Genomic DNA, 18,776 nt, shown 5'->3' on the forward strand with positions numbered 1-18,776 from the left:
GAACTTCTTGGATGTGGGAATCATACACAAAGGATTCTGGACCTGAATTAGTAATATGATCCTATTTGTTAGGAAGAAAGGAGCTAATATATGCATAATATATGTATAACCTTACATTTTTCTGTAAAGTCATACAAGAAAACTTTAATAGTTGTTACCTCTGGAAAGCAGAAATGGGAGAAAAGATGGATATTTATTTTCACATTTTTCTTAAAATTTTTTTAAGATTTTCCATGTAATGTATTACTTTATAATTTCTAGATTTTAGTATAAAGAAAACAGACTACGTAGTAAAACTAGATCCATAAACAATTTCTCAATTCTTTTATAAGTGTTACCAACCTATGTAACTTTTTTATAGCTAGCTCATTGCCTATGAGTTCACTGGAGTTCTGAGGTTGATACTTTTCTGTCCAAAGCATGTCTTCAGTTCCAAAATCTAAAGCAAAAAATACATATTAAACATTTTTCCTTGACATAAGTATATACTCTTGACATTTACGGTATTGTTTCATGTAAACAATGAGTATTTATCCAGGTATTTATATCTATAAAATGCCAAAAGGGGCAATTTCAAAACTTAACATTACATTAAAAAAAAATTTTTTTTTTTAATTTTTGGTATTTTTATTTGAGGGAGAGGGGGAGAAAGCATGAATGGGGGGAGGGGCAGGGGGACAAGCAGACTCCCTGATGACCAGGGAGCCCAGGCCTGGGCTTGATCCCAGGACTGAGATCATGATCTGAGCTGAAGTCAGAGTCTTAACTGCCTGAGCCATCCAGGCACCCCACATCTAAATTTTTCATATCAAAACCCTTTCTCCTTAAAAGCTAACCACCACTAGGATGCCTGGGTGACTTAGACAGATAAGTGCCCAACTCTTGATCACCACTAGGATGCCTGGGTGACTTAGACAGATAATTGCCCAACTCTTGATCTCAGTTCAGGTCTTGATCTCAGGGTTGTGAGTTCAAGCCAAGTTGGGCTCCATACTGGACATGGAACTTACTTAAAAAAAAAAAAAAAAAAAAAAAAGGATAGGGGCCTGCGTTCTTAGTCAGTTAAGCATCCAACTCTGATTTTGGCTCAGGTCATCATCTCAGGGTCATGAACTCAGGGTAGTGAGATCCAGCCCCATGTCCGGCTTGGCACATAGAGACGTCCGCTCTTCTCCCTCCTCCTCTGTCCGCCCCCTGACCCCAGTGTGCTTTCTTTCTCTCTCTCAAATAAATAAATCTTAAAAAAAAAAAAAAGGCCAACCACCATAAAGTCTCATGGCAGTAAGGTTTAAAAATACACATTTAGGGGTACCTGCTTGGCTCAATTGGTTAGGTGTCTGCCTTCTGCATAGGACACGATCCCAATATCCTGGGATTGAGTCCCACATCAGGCTCCTTGCTCAGTGGGTAGCCTGTTTCTCCTTCTGCCTATTGCTCCCCCTGCTTGTGCTCTAGAGCATGTGTGCTCACACTCTCTCTCTCTCTCTCTCTCTCGCTCTCACAAATAAATAAATAAATAAATAAAATCTTAAAAAAAAAAAAAAGTACATATTTAGAGGCACTTGGCTGGCTCAATTGGGGTCGCAAGTTCAAGCCCCACATTGAGGTTGCAGATACTTAAAAATATTAAGTATTAAAAAATAAATAAAAGTACACATTTAAAATTTTAATAATCACTAAAAAACATGAAATATGAAAAATAAGTTATACTATAAGAAATAATCTGAAGAGCAAAGGCAGCATAATTCTAGCGCAACTTCCTTTGACGCCTAAAAAAAACAAAACAAAACAAAACATTAAACTGTCCTCTTAAGTCAACCAGGGTAAATGGAGATGTGCAACACTCCCATTTGAGAAGACTGAATGTTGTAAAGATGCCAATTCACTCCAAATGAATCTATATACTAATCCAAAATCAAAACCCCAATGGGATCTGTGGGGGTAGGAGAACCTATAGTTCATTCAGCAGTGTAGCTACATGAACATAGTTTAAAGAAACGATAGGAGACTTGCTGTACAAGTATCAAAACATACACTAAAGCTATCTAACAGAATGAATTAATTCAAAAGAATACTTGGAAAAAGCTAGGTAACCCAAATGGGAACATGTCAGAGACATGTGAAACAAATGTAAAATAAATGGTGTAGTGTAACTCCAGGTTTTTATAAAAGCACACGTATTTATAGAAGCACAGAAAAATCCAACATCAAACACCAATCTGTTAAATGTGGTACTCTTTTTAAAGCTGTCATTAGGAAGGCTCCCACTTGTTTTATACACACATATCACTTGAATGCTGCATGAACATGTATTAAAGAGAAGAGAAGATGAGAGGTTAAGTACACAAAAGTGTTCTAGGACCAGAAGGAGAAGATCTGATTTACCAGGAATAGATCTTTCTGAGGGAGACTCTTTGCCATTATCTATCATCAGAACATCAGGATCTTCAACTGCTTCTGTTTCTACTTTACATGTTGTGCTCAGAGCAGTCTCTTTCTTCCTGGATGTTTTAGAAAGAAGGACTTTACAAGAGTCTAGCTTTATCCTGGTGGAGTTATTTCTTTTGTCAAGTTCTTCTGGCTTCCCATTTGTCTTTTTTGGACTTTGTGAATACTCGTTTGGTTTCTTTCTTTTTGACTTCTGAATTTCCGTTTCCACTCGTTTCCTTTTAGTTTCTTTTTGATTGACATCGGGCTCTCGTGGTGGACTTTCTATTTCAGAAATCACAGAATGCATGTGTTTAACAAGTCAACTGAAATGAAATTTTAATATCCGACCATCTTAATGTCACTTCCGAATATCCAATAATCTTAATACCACAAAATGAAGAAGCAAGAATCAAACATGGCACACGGAAAGCAAGCAGGCTATCTTGTTATTTAGACTGCCTTTTGTACAAGCTGTGTAAATTCAAATAGTCTTACCTAATGCTTTCCTTAAATGAACTATTAATATCTTAATTAAAGCCGCCATTGCGTTCGCATCTATGGAAAATGGCAGGGGCCAACACTGCACTTAAACAAGATGCTTTACTTCAGTTGAACAATTTTTCCTGCCAAACATAAGCAATATTCTCTCTGTGGACTTGAGTCAATGACCAAGTCTTAATGTTTTCAAAAGCAAAATGTTAATGTAAATGATAATAATTATCACTAACCTTGTTTACGATGACACTCAGAAAGCCCCTGGTGCTCACTTCGTTTTTTTAGAAGCAAGGAAAAGTATTTCCTCAAAGAAAATTCAGGATTTGACCACCTAATTTCCTCCAGCAAAAGATTTCTTACTTCTTCAGTCAAATCTTTCCTTTTCTCCACAAACTGCAATACAGAATAAAATGCTCAGTAACAAGGGTGCCTGGGTGGTTCAGTGGGTTAAAGCCTCTGCCTTCAGCTCAGGTCATGATCCCAGGGACCTGGGATCGAGTCCCACATCGGGCTCTCTGCTCAGCGGGGAGCCTGCTTCTCCGTCTCTCTCTGCCTGCCTCTCTGCCTACTTGTGATCTCTGTCAAATAAATAAATAAAATCTTAAAAAAAAATAAAACAAAATGCTCAGTAACAGACCCACATTGTCTATTTTTTTTTTTAAGATTTTCTTTTTTTTTAAAAGTAATCTCAGGTGTCTGGGTGGCTCAGTTGATTAGGCATCTGCTGTCAGCTCGAGCCTTGATTCCGAGGTCCTGGGACTGAGCCCAGCATCAGGCTCCCTGCTCAGTGGGGAGTCTACTTCTCCCTCTGCTCCTCCCCCAGCTCATTCTCTCTCTCTCTAATAAAATCTTAAAAAGAAATAAACAAAAAATAAAGTTATCTCTATGCCCAATATGAGGCTCAAACTCACAACTCTGAGTTGTGAGTATCTTGCTCCATCAACTGAGCCAGCCAGGTGCCCCCTACACTATTAATATTAATTACCAACTACTTTCTGTCTATAATAAATCAGTATTAATGTAGGAGTAGCTTCAGTGACTAAATACAACCTTGACAATGAAGCTGTATTTGCATACTTTTGAAGGACTTAGTTCATATTTTCATTGTTCCCTCTTTCAACTAATTGTACATTACACATTTATTAGATTAGAAGGCTGATTTATATAATATCTAAATGTGCTATATAACCTAATATTCTTTTGAAATTGGCTACCAGTAATTCCTAAAACATTTCTAAAGCTCTAGGAATATTTAAAAGAGATGTCTATCTCAATTGTTTTTAAAACTGGACTCTAGGGGAAAAAAATGAACTTTAGGCCACAATAGTAGATTTCCAATTTTTTTTTCTCTCTAAAAGATATGAAGGAAACACCCTATAATGGAGGAGCTCTCCAGTACTTACCCCAACAGCAGAATTAGTCCTTTTAGAATTTGAATTCAATGTTGAAAATTCACCAAGAGCAAGAACACATTTTGAGAGATCTATTACTTTAGCATTCAGTTCTTTAAGTTTAGTTAAAAGAGAGCAAGTAGGTGGTTTCAAATGCCACAAATGGCATCCTAAAGAAAAACAGAAAACAAATACCTTAATTACTTTCACTCACACACATCAAATGCCAAATACCCAATCATGAAAAGACCTGACAACTACATAGTTAACATAAAGATACCAAAACTCAAATGAGTGCACAGGGAACCCATTCTTACTTCCAACGAATACAATTAATAAAAATTACTGAGCCTTCTGATCCAACTGTTTAAAATAACCAAGTAATAGCAAACTTTCTTTTCTTCTTAAATCAACCTTGCTACTCAGGGTAAAAATTTCAGGGGCAGGTAGCATCCTGCTTTAAAATTTAAACTTTGAGGGGTATCTGGGTGGCTCAGTCGGTTAAGCATCTGCCTTTGGCTCAGGATCCTGGGATCGAGCCCTTTATCAGTTTCCTTGCTTAGCGGGGAGCCTGCTTCTCCCTCTCCTTCTGCCTCACCCTCCCCCTCATGCCCCCCACCTCTCTCTCACAAGTCAAATCTTAAAAAAAAAAAAACTTTAAGATAAATAAATAAATAAATAAATAAAATTTAAACTTTGAAGTCAGACCTGAGTTCAAATCCAGACTGTGCCATTTGCTAGCTAGGTTGAACATGGGCAAGATCCTAAACCTTAGTTTCTTCCTCTGTAAAGTAGGGGTGATAATTATAATAGTCAACCTCCTAGAGTTGTTACAGAGATCAAACTAGTTATGCATACAAAGTGCTTAGCAGAATGCCAGATACTAGTAAAACGACACGCAACAACTCTTTAGAGGTAGAGAAGAGTGGGAAAGTAAAATATCGTTAGAAAGACTGGCTTTGGGGTGCCTGGGTGGCTCAATGGGTTAAAGCCTCTGTCTACGGCTCGGGTCATGATCCCAGAGTCCTGGGATCAAGCCCCAAATCAGGCTCTCTGCTTGGCGGGGAGACTGCTTCCCTCTCTCTCTGCCTGTCTCTCTGCCTACTTGTGATCTCTGTTAAATAAATAAATAAAATCTAAAAAAAAAAAAGAAAAGAAAAGAAAAGAAAAAAAGAAAGACTGGCTAGATGGAGGTTCCTCAAAAAGTTTAAAATAGAGCTACCCTATGACCTAGCAATCGCACTACTGGGTATTTACCCTAAAGATAAAAATGTAGTGATCCAAAGGGGCACGTGCACCTGAATGTTTATAGCAGCAATATCCACAACAGCCAAACTATGGACAGAACCTAGATGTCCATCAACAGATGAATGGATATAGAAGATGTGGTATGTATATACAATGGAATACTATGCAGCCATCAAAAGAAGTGAAATCTTGCCATTTGCAAAGACATGGATGGAACTAGAGGGTATTATGCTGAGTGAAATAAGTCAATCAGAGAAAGACAATTATCATATGATCTCTCTAATACAGGAATTTGAGAGGCAGGGTGGAGGGTTGTTGGGAGGTAGGGAAAGAAAAAACAAAATAAGATGGGATTGGGAGGGAGAAACCGTAATAGACTCTTAATCTCACAAAACAAACTAAGGTTTGCTGGGGGGTGGGAGGTTGGGATAGAGTGGTTGGGTGGGGAGGGTATATGCTATGGTGAGTGCTATGAAATGTGTAAGCCTGGTGATTCACAGACCTGTACCCTGGGGCAAATGATACACTATATGTCAATAAAAATAATTTAAATAAATAAATAGAAACACTGGCTAGGAAGTTCCCAAATAATACATTATGTGTTAATGAAAATAGTTAAAATAAATAGATAGATAGATAGATAGATAGATAGACAGACTGGCTAGGAAGTTCCCTGTATAAACGGGAGGCTGAGAGGCACCTGGGTGGCTCAGTCAGTTGAGCATCTGACTTCTGCCCAGTCTTGATCTCGGGGTCTTGGAATTGAGCCCCGTGTTGGGCCCCCCGAGTCAGCAGGAGACTACTTGTCCTTCTCCCTCTCCCCCTGCTCGTGCTCCCTCTCTTTTAAAAATAAATAAATAAATAAATAAATAAATAAATAAATAAATAAATAAAATCTAAATGGGAGGCTGAACAAAATTCAAAAACTATCAAGGTCAGAAACACAAAACAAAAAAAGAAAGGAAAAGAGAACACAGAGTCTGTTTTGTGGGTAGAGGGAGTGCATTAAACCAAACCTCAAAGCCACCTGAGAAGAATACAAGTGCTTTTGTGTTGATAAGGCAAAAACACCTCTAGGCAGAAATAATGAGGAAGATATAAAGCTGTACACACTTTCAGCAATTCAAAACTAGGTAAGTGAAATAAGATTGTGTTTGCTCTAGCATTTGAAGCCAAACGGAAGCAGGTTTGACCACACTAAAGCCACTATGCAAGTGGCCTGTGCGAACAGCTCACCCCGGGCATGGTGCGTGTGAGGGAAGGCTGAACTGGAGCGGGGAGCACTGAGACTTGCTACCTGTTCCAGCAGTTATTTATATGGTTTGAGAGAGGAAAAGCTGTTCTGGAACATTCAACAGCCCACTGGAAAGAACAGAGCTGGAGCTCCTCTGAGAAAGTCTTAAAAGATGATCTGTTCACACACAGGCTACGTGGGTGAAGAGCACGGCCTTCCATTTAGAACACGGTGCCTCTCTGGAGAACAACATCCACTGAGGTCCCACCCACGTGCCTGCTCCCCACTGCACAGAGGGGGAGGGCTGAGGATGCCACTGGCTCTCTTGCCCTGACACCCCCATCCTTGGTAAAGTAAGTCCAAGACTGAGGAGGAGAGAGTGAAACACACCCTTTGAATTCCCACTAAATTCCCCTTAAGAATTATCTTTAAACCTTAGCCTTGTTTTAAGTCAACTTACGGTTTCACATTACTTCTAAAATTTAAAAATTTTAGAATCTTTAGATTAAAATTTAAAAAGACATAATATTAAAATTTAAAATATTAAATATTAATATAAAATATATAGAATATTAAATATTAAGAATATTTTCATTTATAAAATCTCATTATAGGAAACTCACCATCATCTTTTTGTTGTACATGGACGACTCTCTGGAAACTAGTACTTGCTGCATTGTACACATCTAATGCAGCAGCTTTCTTTGCAATCTGTCGTTTCAGCAAATCCGGCAAACCACTCATTAGGAAGTTCCTCTTTGCTTTAAACTGCATTTCACAATCCTGAGCCTTGTCAGATGTATCTTGACTTTTAAGAAAATGAAGTGAAAGAGGAAAGCTAAGGTTATACACACTTAAAAAAAAAAAAAAAAACGACAACCAACTATAAAACACTTTTAATTTAATTTGAAAAAATCAGCTACCTCAGATGGTAGGTGGTCAAATTCATTTTTGCTTATCATAAAAACAAGTCTACCAGTTGTAAGAAATTAAGTAAAAATAAGTATATATAGAAAAATTTGAGGGACGCCTGGGTGGCTCAGTTGGTTAAGCAGCTGCCTTCAGCTCAGGTCATGATCCCAGCATCCTGGGATCGAGTCCCACATCGGGATCCTTGCTTGGCAGGGAGCCTGCTTCTCCCTCTGCCTCTGCCTGCCATTCTGTCTGCCTGTGCTCGCTCACTCTCCTCTCTCTCTGACAAATAAATAAAATCTTTAAAAAAAAAAAAAAAAGAAAGAAAAATTTGAGAGGCACCTAGGTGGCTTAGTCGTTAAGTGTCTGCCTTCAGCTCAGGTCATGATCCCAGTGTCCTGGGATGGAGCCCCGCATCAGACTCCCTGCTCGGCAGAGAGCCTGCTTCTCCCTCTCCCTCTGCCTGCTGCTCTGCCTACTTGTGCTGTCTCTCTATCTCTCTGTCAAGTAAATAAATAAAATCTTTAAAAAAAAAAAGAAAAGAAAAATGATTTAAAGGACATCCACCAAATGTTAACAGAGGCTACCTTTGAGTGGTTTTTCCCTTTGAGTCTTTTGTCTTCTTTAAAAAAAAAAAAATGTTTATATTATAATCAGAAAACAAAATAAGTGTTATAGTTCAAAAAGTTAATCCAAAAATTTTTTTTTTCCCCAAGAATTTCTAATGTGATACTGTTTCCTAAATAATAGCAAGAACATGAGGGCCCTTATTACTGATGCCTCAGTTTTACCTGGCTTATCTTCATATTGTTAATCATTAAGAGTCTTGACTTCTGTGGGAGGGAGGTAATGGGATGCTGGATTGGTGGAGGGGAGAGAGTGTGGTATCACAGTTTATTTGCCTTTCCTAGCCTGTCATATACAGAGGAAGAATTGTCATATTCTCTACAAACAGAAATTTGGGCTGGTAATTAAAAAGAGGCTATAAAAATTTCCATTTCTCTTTTCCTTTTCTATTTGAGAGAAATGAGGGAAAGATGAGACCTAAAGCCAGAGTGGAGGAATTAATCTTAAAAAAGAGGAGGTGTACCTTTTTGTTGCTAATTGGCGGGAAGGAGGAAAGGATGGATTAAGTTGTAGCTAAATGAGTATGTGCTTGGGGCACCTGGCTGGCTCAGTCAGTACAGCATGCAACTCTTGTTTGAGCCCCATGTTGGGTGTAGAGATTACTTGAAAAGTGGGTTAGGCCGCTGCCTTCGGTTCAGGTCATGATCTCAGGGTCCTGGGATCGAGTCCCGCATCGGGCTCTCTGCTCGGCGGGGAGCCTGCTTCCCTCTCTCTCTCTCTCTCTCTCTGCCTGCCTCTCTGTCTGCTTGTGATCTCTCTCTGTCAAATAAATAAATAAAATCTTAAAAAAAAAAAAAGAAAGAAAAAGAAAATAAGATCTTAAGGGGCACCTGGGTGGCTCAGTGGGTTAAGCCTCTGCCTTCAGCTCAGGTCATGGTCTCGGGGTCCTGGGATCAAGCCCCGCATCGGGCTCTCTGCTCAGCGGAGAGCCTGCTCCCCCACCCCTCTCTGCCTGCCTCTCTGCCTACTTGTGATCTCTGTCTGTCAAACAGATAAATAAAATCTTAAAAAAAAAAAAAAAAAAGAAAATAAGATCTTAGGGGAAAAAAAAAGAGTATGCGCCTATAGCAGAAGATAAACTTTAAGAAGGGTACAAGGGAGTCATTACACATATACACATATTATATATGTTATACAATATGTATTATATACAATTACAGTTTGGACTCTTGGATGCACATGTGTGTGTGTTTGTGTGTGTGTGTATTTCCTAGCTTTAAGGAGGTCTAGAAACATTGATACCTCAGAAGCAATGAGTAAGATAAGCACTTAGATCTTGGTTTCTAGATCCTCCACTAAAAGGAACCACGGCTCTTTGGAGAAAAGGCTATTTACAGAGCTGGGGCAGAGTAAATCAAAGATGAACCTCTGCACTGAGAACCACAGAAATTAAAACCTCAAATAGAAATATCACATTCTTGGACAAGAAGACTTAGTATTACTAAGATACCAATTCTCTCACAATGTAAAACAATCATCTGCAAAATCCCAGCAGACTTCTACATGAATGTTCCTGACATCTTTATTCACAATAGTTTAAAACTGGAAACAACCCAAATGTCCACCAACAGGTGAGTGGTGTATCCATCCAGTGGAATACTACTCAGCAAAAATACAATGAACTACCGATATACAGCTGACCTTGAACAACATGGGAGTTCTGGGTGCCGACCTCCTGCACAGTCAAAGATGCATGTGTAATGTAACTCCCCTAAAACTTACCCACCAATAATAGCTTCCTGCTGACTGGAAGCCTTCCTGACTAACATTAACCACTGATGAACACACAGTCTATGTTGTTTATACTATATGCTATATTCCTTATAATAAAGGAAGTTAGAGACAAAAATAGTAAGAAAGTCCTAAGGAAAATCCATTTTTACAGCACCGTAATGTAAAACATCCATGTGAGGGGACCTGTGCCAGCTGAGCCATGTTGTTCAGGAGTCGACTGTATTTGAGGACATGGATAAGTCTCAAAATCAGCATGCTGAATGAAAGAGGCCAGGTGAAAAAGAATATATGATTTCACTTATAAAGAATTCTAGAAAATGCAAATTAACAGAGAAAAAGAGACTGCCACTTGTCTTAGCTGGAACTAGGAGGAGGACTGCTGGAAGGTCTAAGGAGTCTTTCAGAGGGCCACGGAAATAAATCTGGGTCTGTATGGCAGGAGTGGTGCGTTCACTATGTAGCCAACTGACAAAGCTCACCAAGTTATACACTTCCAATACAGGTGACTGTACGTAAATTACACCTTGGTAAGGTTGTTGTTGTTGTTGTTTTTAAGATTTTATTTATTTATTTGAGAGAATGACAGAGAGAGAGAGAGAGAGCGAGCATGAGAGGAGAGAGGGTCAGGGAGAGAAGCAGACTCCCTGCCGAGCAGGGATCCCAATGTGGGACTCGATTCTGGGACTCCAGGATCATGACCTGAGCTGAAGGCACTTGCCTAACCAACTGAGCCACCCAGGCACCCCTATGCCCCAGTAAGGTTTAAAAATTTAATCGATTAAAAATAATAATAAAAGGTAAAAGAATAAAAAAAATAGACCACTAGAAACCTACTCAAATGGCTAACATTACAAAGTCTGATAATGCCAAGTGTTAGCAACCGGAACTCTCATACACTGCTGGTGGGAGTGTAAAATGGAAAAACCACTTGGGAAAATAGCTTGGCGGATTCTTCTAATGTTAGTCATACACCCACCTAGTGACAGAGCAATTCCATTTCTAGGTATTTACTTGAGAGAAATGAGAACACTGTCTACACATGTGTATGGAATGTTCACAGCAGCTTAAGTGCAGCCTAATTTCTAGCCAAATGCTGGAAACAACCCAAATGGCCATCAATTAAAAAATGGATAAACAAACTGTGATATATTCATATAAGGAATACTATTCAGCAATAAAAAAGAACAGACTACTGATACATTACCTTGACTGAAAGAAGCCAGAGACAAAAGTGTACCTCCTGTATGATTTCATTTCTATGAAATTCTAGAAAAGGCAAACCAATCTCTATCAACAGAAAACAGATCAGAAATTGCATGGGATTTGGGGGGCAGGGATTAACTGAAAAGAGACACAAAGGAACTTTTTTGAGTGTGATGAAGATGTTCTCTATTGTTGTGGAGATTACACAGATGTGTACATTTATTAAACTTCCAACTGTTTACTTGATATTATATGCATATGATTGTATGTACATTATACCTGAATAAAGGTGATTTTTTATTTTTTATTTTTTTTAAAGATTTTATTTATTTATTTATTTGAGAGAGAAAAAATGAGAGAGAGAGAGCATGAGAGGAGGAAGGTCAGAGAGAAAAGCAGACTTCCTGTGGAGCAGGAAGCCCGATGCAGGACTGGATCCTAGGGCTCTGGGATCATGACCTTAACCAACGGAGCCACCCTGGCACCCAATAAAAGTGATTTTTAAAAAATGTGTTGGGGGGGGTACCTAGGTGGCTCAGTGGGTTAAGCCTCTGCCTTCCACTCAGGTATGATCCCAGGGTCCTGGGATCAAGCCCCACATCAGGCTCTCGGCTCAGCAGGGAATCTTCTTCCTCCTCTCTCCCTGCCTGCTGCTCTGCCTACTTGTGATTTCTCTCTGTCAAATAAATAAATAAGATCTTTAAACAATACCACCACCAACAAAAAAATGTGTGTATGTGTGTGTGTGTGTGTACTGACCAAAGGCAATTAGATATGAAAGAATATATATGTAAAGTCTACACAAAGTTCTAAAACTGACAAAACTAATCCCCGGTAACAGAAATCAAACTAATCAATGGTGATGAAATCAGGATAGTGGTAACCTTTTGTTGTGGTAGGATGGGAATAACAGAAAAAGAGTACCTCTCAGGAGTAAAAGAAATATGTTAAATATGGATTTAATGTACTTAGAAAAACCGCTATGCTTAAGAATGATGCATTTAACAAATGAACAAACAAAACAGAAATGGACTCATGACAGGAAACAAAGAGTTAGCTACCAGAGTGGGGAAGGGGAGGGGGCAGGTATAGGGAATGGAGATGAAAAAGGGAAAGGGGAGCAACAGGTATAAACTTCCAGTCATTAAAGTTAAGTCACAGGGATGAAATGTGCAGCATAGGGAGTACAAGGAACTGTAGCAACTTTCTATACAGTGAGAGATGGTAACTAGACTTGTCATGGGGACCTTCTTGTAAGATATAAAAATATCGAATCATTATTATGTATATCTCAAACTAACAGGATATTGTACGTCAATTATACTTTAATACAAAAAAAAGAGTTGTGCATTTAACAATATGTAATTATACCTCAATAAAAGTGAAAGAGGAAAAAAATAACCTGAACATGATGTCCCTAAACCTGGTCTTTTGCCAACATTCCATCCACTTGCCCAGGGACACCAGAACTTAAGTGTCATCTTTGCACCTTCCTCTCTCTTACCCCCAGCCCCCAGATCTAATTAATCACTATGGATTTTGATCTAGCAAACTGATCTAGCAGTCAGAATAAGCTTTCCAAAATTCCAAATGTTTACGTCCAGATGTGTGTTTAAAACCCTCTGACTGCTTCTGGGGCGCCTGGGTGGCTCAGTGGGTTGAGCCGCTGCCTTCGGCTCAGGTCATGATCCCAGGTCCTGGGTTCGAGCCCCACATCGGGCTTTCTGCTCAGCAGGGAGCCTGCTTCCTCCTCTCTCTCTGCCTGCCTCTCTGCCTACTTGTGATTTCTCTCTGTCAAATAAATAAATAAAATCTTTAAAAAAAAAACAAAAACAAAAACAAAAAAACCCTCTGACTGCTTCTAATGGCCGCTGCCGTAATGACAAAATTCTTGTACGTGGTCCAAAGGTGCTACACGGACTGGCGTCTACCTCTCTAGCTTAATCCTACAGTTCTCTCACCTCTGCTCTCTATGCTCAAGTCACACTGGCATTCTTCCAACCTTCTGTTTGCCATGCTCCTTCCAGCTATAGGGACTCTGCAGACTGTTCCCTCTGGTTAGAACACTGTTCCACCCTGATGAACTCCTGCTCATCCTTCAGTTCAGGTGACATTTCCTTAGCAAAGGCTTGCCTGACCAGACCAAATCCACTTAATATAAACTTTAATAGAACTTGGCACCTCTTCTTCTTAGTACAACTGCAATTTCTCATTTGTTGGCTCAATTAATATTTAATTATAGATTATCCTTCCTTTTGAGTATAAGCCTTATGAGGACAGAGAATGTGTCTTGTTTTGTTCCCCATAATATTCCCAGTGCCAAATATACTGCTTGGTACATAGCAGGTATTTGGAAGATTTTATTTTATTCATTTATTTTTACTTATTATTTTTATTATTATTATTATTATTTTAATGTAATCTCTACCCTCAATGTGGGGCTCAAACTCATGCCCTTATGATCAAGAGTCACATGCTCCTCCAACTGAGCCAGTCAGGTGCCCCACAGCAGGTATTTAAATATTTGCTGAATAAGTTCAGAATCAGCTCTTTGGTACTTTTGGTTTATGTTTCCACTGTTTCATCTAGAGATGGGCCACAAAATGATCTTCAAATTGCAGTTGTAGCACTGTTAATATTGTCATCTTTAAAAGTGAACTTATTACAGCCTCAATGATAACATACATGCTTTCTCATCAAAGTAAAGGAAAAAAAAATACAAAAACATTCTGTAAGATATTTCAGCATTTAAAAATTTATATTGGACTGACCTGCTTTCATCAAAACCAAGAACAGGATCAGCTGTTTTTTGAGCCTTTCTGGTAAGAAATAAAGGAGCAACTTTCATTTTCCCTTAGAAAAATAAATACTTAGGTTAGTGTCAATGTTTATCATCTCTTCTTACCTCCAGCTATTTTCAAATTATACCACTACCTTCTTAAACTTAAAAAAAATTAAGCCTTTTTACTTTCTTTAATCTTAAAAAAGACTAACTTCTTATTTTAAAAAATTTCTATACAATGATCTGGTCTCCCAATATCATTATCAGAATCTCCAGGCAACTTTTTAACTACAGATTCCCATAACCCCCCTCCAGAGATTCTCAGTCAATATGCCTAGGGAAGGACCTAAAGATTTAGGAAATTTTTTAATTTACTCTGACAATTTTGGTGATCTATCAGGTTTGAGAACCTCTAAACTTAACTGAGGCTAAACAGATAGATAGAAATACTTAATATAATTAAGTTTGCACCATAGAAAGCAAGGAATTAAATTGAGAGCATTCAGAGCAATATAATCTCTCTAAAACATTCTAATGTTCATCATAAGCATTATCAAATTTGATTACCAGGTACATTTTTAGGAGTCTTGTTTAGTTTTTTTCCTAGCACATCATTCAGACACTGAAGTTTCTTCTGATTTTTCTCAGGATGCTTTAAAGAAGTATGATCTGAATCGATAATTATTACAGAGTCCTAAGACAGAATAAGAAAAACATTTTAAAAATATGTCATACAATTGATGTTTTAAAATGTCAAGAGGATTACGACGTTAGAAGCCCCAGGTTAAGATAATGACATTAGCAGCTCCATACCTCTCTCCCTCAGACACTACCTAATACAGAAAACATACAGTGACGATAGTCTACATTACATCATACAAGTTCACATATCAAAGAGTGGATTTATTATGACCATGGCCTTCTTTTTTAAAGAAGCAACCAACAGACTTAAGAATCAATATGACCAAGCTATAAAAATTTTAGGTATATTCTTCGAAAGCTATACATTCTATAAATGTATTAGATTTTATTTATTTATTTATTTGATAGACAGAGATCACAAGTAGGCAGAGAGGCAGGCAGAGAGAGAGGAGGAAGCAGGCTCCCTGCTGGGCAGAGAGCCCGATGCGGGGCTTGATCCCAGGACCCTGGGATCATGACCTGAGCCGAAGGCAGAGGCTTTAACCCACTGAGCCACCCAGGCGCCCCCTATAAATGTATTAGATGAAAATCTGATACATTTTCATGTGGTCAGCATACATTTATCGAGCATCTATCGTATATCAGGCAATACAGCAGGCACTGAGTACATATACAAATGAAACAAGAGTTGGCTTCAAGGTTACACCATGGCTTAGGTGATGGGAGAGAGAGCTAGTCTATAAGTATGGTGAAGGCAATATTGACCAAAATACAAAAACCATAGAAGTAGAGTACATGTAGGGAAGGAAACTACTTGTCTTGAAGACATCAGCAAAGGTTTCAAGAGGAGGCATTATTCTTAATAGCCAAAAAGTGGAAAACAACCCAAATGTCCATCAACTAATGAATGGGTAAATAAAATGTGATATATCCATACAATGGGGTATTATTTGGCAATAAAAAGAAATGAAATATTGATGCTCCAACATGGATGACCCTTGAGAACATTATGATGAACGAAAGAAGCCAGACACAAAGGACTATATACTATACGTATGATACCATTTATATGAAATGTTCAGAATAGTCAAATCTACAGAGACAGGAAGTAGATTAGTGGTTGGGTGCGGCTCGGAGAGGAGAGACTGGGAAGTGACAGCTAAGGGAAATAGGGGTTCTTTTGGGGTAATGAAATGTTCCAAAGTTGTGGTGATGGGTACACAACTCTGTGACTATAGTAAAAGCCAATGAATTGCACATTTTAAATAGTGAATTGTATGGTATGTGACTCATATCTCTATAATAAAGCTGGTTTGAAAAAAAGAGGAAGCGGGGCACCTGGTGGCTCAGTGGGTTAAGCCTCTGCCTTCAGCTCAGGTCATGAACTCAGGGTCCTGGGATCGAGCCCTGCATCGGGCTCTATGCTCAATGGGGAGCCTGCTTCCCCCTCTCTTTCTAGCTGCTACCTACCTGTGATCTCTCTTTCTCTCTGTGAAATAAACAAAATATTTTTAAAAGAACAAGAAAAAGAGGAAGTGTTAGCATTTGGCAGGACTTAATGTTTTGAGTAGGAATTCCTCAGGTAGAAGAGAGTATTCTGAATAGCCATTTCAAGCCAAGACTACAAAGTGGAACAAGTAAAAACTGCACCATTTGGGGGAGAAATGAATAATTTAGTGTGATTAGAACAAACTGTGTGTATGAGGAAGATGGTTGCTTCGAGGAAAGGGAAGAGCTTATTCAGCCTGTAAAGGATCGTGAATGACTTGATAAGGATTCAGACTGTATTCTGTAGGCAAAAGAACCCAAAGCTTCTAAAACACAACTGAAAATTATATTCTTTCTATCGCCCTCAAGGGTATCTTACAGTTCTACCCTATAATTTTGTAATGGTCTCCCTCTCCCACTTTAAGCAGCAGAAGAGGACAGAACTCATACCAATAAATATTTCTAATACTTACTTCTGTTTCTGACAACGGCTTCCTTTCAGGAAGTGTCTGATGTCTAGATGAACGTCTCAAGGGTGTCACTGTTTCTTCAGTAGCCTTTGACCTACTAATGTGTAAAGCTTTTGCCTTTTCAATCAGTTGTTTTGCTCTAGATACATTTTTGGAAGCACTGCTTGCCTAAACAAAAAAATATGAAATATTAATATAGGTTAGTGGCATTTTATAGTTAATGATTAAAAAAATTAGAAAAGGCTGGGATGCCTGGGTGGCTCAGTCAGTTAATCGGCTGCCTTTGGCTCAGGTCATGATCCCAGGGTTCTGGGATCGGGTCCCTCATCGGGCTCCTTGCTCAGCAGGAAGCCTGCTTCTCCCTCTGCCTGCTCTACCTGCTGCTCCCCCTACTTGTGCTCTCTCTCTCTCTCTGACAAATAAATAAATAAAATCTTTAAAAAAAAATTTCAAAAAGGCAAAACTTTGGAGACAGTAAAAAAGATCAGTGGTTGCCAGGAGTTAGGTGGGGAGGAGGGGATGAACAGGCCCATCATAGAGGATTTTTAAGGCAGTGATACCATACTCTCTGTTTGATACTACAATGGTGGATACGTACCATGATACATCTAAACCCACAAAATATACAAGACCAAGAGTGGACCCTAAAGTGAACTACAGACTCCGGGTAATAATGATCTGCCAATGCAGGTTCATCAGTTGTAACAAATATACTACTCTGGTACTGATAATGTGGGAGGCTACGCAGTGTAGGGACAAGAGATATATGGAAAATCTTGGTATCTTCCATTCAGTTTTGCTGTGAAGCTAAAGCTGTTCTAAAAACTAAAGTCCATTAAAAGGGCACCTGGGTAGCTCAGTCATTGAGTGTCTGCCTTCAACTGAGGTCGTGATCGTCCTGAGGTCGTGAGGGTCCTGAGATCGAGCCCTACATCGGGCTCCCTCCTTGGTGGGAAACCTGCTTCTTCCTCTCCCACTGCCCCACTTGTATTCCCTCTCTGTCTCTGTCAATTAAATAAATTTAAAAAAATAAATAAAAAATAAAGTCCATTAAAAAATATATGTAATAGAAAACTATAATCACAAATAATATTAAATAAGAGACAAAGAAATAGTTACTCAAATCTTAGCAAGGAAATTAAATTACACTGTGTCTAGTTATATTTGGTTTGCCTTTATTTCTAACTGGAATTTTATTCAGGTAAATATAATTACATTTGTGGAAAACACCCAGAGAGATGTATTAGATACCTGGATGCATAGAAAAGAATTGTTGGTTATTTACCTACCATCTTCATGGCATCTGTTCTTTGATTTTAGTCACCTCTGAGGTGAATCCATTGGAGAGAGGCTGAAAAGGTATTAAGTATGGAAAAGAGCACTAGATAAGAAAAAAATGTGGCCTTTAGGTCTGACTTTGCCATTGATGTCCTAAGTGAGCTCATGCATTTAAATATTATCTTCCGGACAACATGCTTTTAATATTCTGAGTTTTACAGGTTTTTATATTTAGATCAAAAACATCCAGAGGCACCTGGGTGGCTCAGTAGGTTAAGAGTCTGACTCTTCATCTCAGCTCAGGTCTTGATCTCAGGGTCTGAGTTTAAGCCCTGCACTGGGCTCCACGCTGGGCCCAAAAATACAACAAAAAAACAGCAAGCAAGCTGCAAACAGTTTACATTATATGATCTCTTTAAAAAGTGACATTTATCTGTTTAATCACAGAAAAAAGTCTAGAAGGACAAACATATAACTATTAAAAGTGAGTTACCCCTTGGGGCGTACCTGGGTGGTTTAGTCAGTTTAGCATCCAACTCTTGATTTCAGCTCAGGTAATGATCTCAGAATCATGAGACAGAGCCCCAAGTCAGGCTCTGCATTCAGCTCAGTGTGCTTGTCCCTCTCCCTCTGCTCCTCCCCCCACTCAAGCCTGCTCACTCTCTCTCTAATACATAAATAAAATCTTAAAAAAAAAAAAATGAAGTCGGTTACCCCTAGAGAGAAGACGAAATGTTTTCACATTTCATTTTATATACTTCTGTTTTTTAAACAAATGTTTGCTGTTTTTTAAAAACCACTGAAAAGCATAGGTATGAATATTCAAAATATACGTAAGAAGG

At 38.7% G+C, this 18,776-nt stretch overlaps 1 protein-coding gene across 3 annotated transcripts in view; it reads right to left on the minus strand.

Moving 5' to 3' along the window:
• The window catches only part of ATAD5 (ATPase family AAA domain containing 5), a 48,616-nt gene that overhangs the window by 19,675 nt on the left and 10,165 nt on the right, over nt 1-18,776 (minus strand). For all 3 annotated transcript variants that reach the window (XM_047708098.1, XM_047708097.1, XM_047708095.1), the window contains exons 4-11: nt 16,660-16,824; nt 14,624-14,750; nt 14,046-14,127; nt 7,422-7,606; nt 4,329-4,486; nt 3,159-3,318; nt 2,386-2,712; nt 343-439 (exon numbers count right to left, since the gene is read on the minus strand). In XM_047708098.1, the coding sequence (XP_047564054.1) occupies nt 343-439; nt 2,386-2,712; nt 3,159-3,318; nt 4,329-4,486; nt 7,422-7,606; nt 14,046-14,127; nt 14,624-14,750; nt 16,660-16,824 (1,301 nt within the window). The remainder of the gene's footprint in view (nt 1-342; nt 440-2,385; nt 2,713-3,158; nt 3,319-4,328; nt 4,487-7,421; nt 7,607-14,045; nt 14,128-14,623; nt 14,751-16,659; nt 16,825-18,776) is intronic.

This window comes from Lutra lutra, chromosome 16 (genome assembly GCF_902655055.1).
Source record: "Lutra lutra chromosome 16, mLutLut1.2, whole genome shotgun sequence".
Classification (NCBI taxonomy): Eukaryota; Metazoa; Chordata; class Mammalia; order Carnivora; family Mustelidae; genus Lutra; species Lutra lutra.